Raw genomic sequence first — 2,413 nt, forward strand, 5'->3', positions numbered from 1 at the left:
CCCAAGTGACAATGTGAATACATTACTTCAAAACGGCTGATTCCTCTGAGCAAATCCAAACCTTTTTGTAAAGTCTCCGGCAAAATATGTATGATTTATTAAGGTTTTTTTCCCCCTTTTCCTGATGCAAATGTGTTGCAGTTTAAAGGGAAGGATGCTGCTGAAGATATTTTTTTTCCCAAGGAAATTGCTAATGTATTATTATTTATTTATCATTTTGATTCCCTCAGGCAGTGCAGATGGTTTCTTGGAAAGACTGTGCTTTCTTCCCTTTCGTAGTGTCTGTTTTGCAGCAGACACTTCTGTAGGCCCAAATCTCTCTGGACTATGTTGGATAAACCTAAAGTTAATCAGAGTGTGTTCTTCTGCACAGTCTTGATCGATTACTGTAAGACATTCAAGGCCTGTTTAAAATCAGGATTAGATGCCATAAATGGTCCCCTTTAAACAATAGCAACTATTTTGTGTATATCCATTGCATAAAATCTTGAAACATATCCATTTGTACTTTCACAGACTGAGCACAGTTCCACAGTTTGAATACATTTCTTTTTCTGTAAAATGAGTTGAACAATCTGGAGAATATCTTGTATGTGTGGTTGTAATAAACTTCTTTTTTTCAAAACTGATTCTATTACACTGCAAAAACTCAAAATCTTACCAGGAATATTTGTCTTATTTCTAGTTAAAATGTCTCATTTTGAGTCAAGAAATATCATTACACTTAAAACAAGAGTCATTACCAGAAAAATAACTTATTTGACAATTTTCACCTGTTTCAAGTAAATTTTCACTTGAAATAAGTAGAAAAATCTGCCAGTGGGACAAGATTTATCTTCTCATTACAAGCAAAAAAATCTTGTTCCACTGGCAGATTTTTCTACTTATTTTAAGGTAAAAAGTATGGAGCCAAATCAAGGCCAAAAGTTTTGCTAATTTGAAAATAAAATTTGAACCTGAAAATTCTTTTGAAAAAAACTGAAAAAACTGAAAAAAAAGACGTGAAACTGAAAAAAAAAAGATTTGAAACTGAAAAAAAGATTTGAAACTGAAATAAAAAGATTTGAAACTGAAAAAAAGATCTGATACGGAAAAAAATAAAATTGAAACTGTAAAAAAGAATTTTCAGGTTCAAATTTTATTTTCAAATTAGCAAAACTTTTGGCCTTGATTTGACTCCATAAAAATCTACTTGAAACAGGTGAAAATTGTTATTTTTTCCAGTGATGAGTCTTGTTTTAAGTGTAATGAGATTTTTTTTCACTAAAAATGAGACATTTTAACTAGAAATAGGACAAATATTCTTGTTAAGATTTTGAGTTTTTGCAGTGTAAGAATAAAGAAAAATATTCTCTGACTGAAAACTAATCATACATGTCCTTGTCTGTCTCGATCCGTCCCAGGGTGCAGGAGTGATGTCGGTCTACCTGTTCATGAAGCGTTACGCTGAGGAAGAGCTGTACCGCCCCCACCCTGCTCTCTACCGCCCCCGCATGTCCGACTGCAGCGACTACAGCGGCCAGTTCCTGCACCCGGACTCGTGGGCTCCGCCGCAGCGCGGCCGCAGCGGCTCCGACGTCTCCTCGGACATCTCCATCCAGCTCAACCAGACTCCCCCGCCCAAGCCGAGCCTGAAGGGCGGCGGCGGCTCGCAGGCGACGCCCTCGTCCTCCGGGCCGTCGTCGGCCGCCAGCTACCAGCTCCAGGCGGCCTCCTCCTCCTCTACCTCCTCCTCCTACCCCCACCCGCTCCACCCCGGTGCCACCTCTACCCTGACCCGGGTCTCCCACGCCCACGCCCACCCCCACTCCCAGCACCATCCCCACCCCCAGCACCACCCCCACCCCAGCGGACCCCCGCCCCAGTCCCTGCCCATGGTGGGGCCGCCCTCCGCCGTGCCTCCCCCGCGCTACCACGCACACACGCGGATGAGCGCCTCGCCCTGCTAGGTTTCTGGGATTTGGAGGGAAATTCTGCTGGGGGAGAATGGGGGGGGCATTAGCTACGGTGGCCGAGACCCGCCATTGCTTAAAATAAAAGTAACGCTGCAAACAGAAAAAAACGCCGCTGCAAATAAAATAAACGCTTAGCAAATAAAATAAATGCTGCAAAAAAAAAGAAACGCTGAAAATATAAAGAAACCCCGCTGTAAATAAAATAAAAAACGATGCAAAAAAAAGTCTATTAGGACTAAGGACTATTTTTGCCGCTGCACCGGTGTTTTTATGTGTACGACGGAGTATTAGGGCCAAACTAAGACAAAAAAATTGGAAATTACGAGAATAAAGTCATAATATAATGAGAATAAAGTCGTAATGTTGCGAGAATAAAGTCGTAATAGAATAAAGTCGTAATATTATGAGAATAAAGTCGTAACATTACGAGAATAAAGTCGTAACATTACGAGAATAAA

General features: G+C 41.1%; 1 protein-coding gene across 1 annotated transcript in view; it reads left to right on the forward strand.

The window, feature by feature from the left end:
• LOC133460923 (voltage-dependent calcium channel gamma-7 subunit-like) overlaps nt 1-2,010 on the forward strand; it is a 63,873-nt gene extending 61,863 nt beyond the window's left edge. The window contains exon 6 of the mRNA XM_061741635.1: nt 1,404-2,010. Within this exon, the coding sequence (XP_061597619.1) occupies nt 1,404-1,949 (546 nt within the window). The 3' untranslated portion in view covers nt 1,950-2,010. The remainder of the gene's footprint in view (nt 1-1,403) is intronic.
• Nucleotides 2,011-2,413: the final 403 nt, after the last annotated feature.

Source organism: Cololabis saira, chromosome 15 (genome assembly GCF_033807715.1).
Source record: "Cololabis saira isolate AMF1-May2022 chromosome 15, fColSai1.1, whole genome shotgun sequence".
Taxonomy (NCBI): domain Eukaryota; kingdom Metazoa; phylum Chordata; class Actinopteri; order Beloniformes; family Belonidae; genus Cololabis; species Cololabis saira.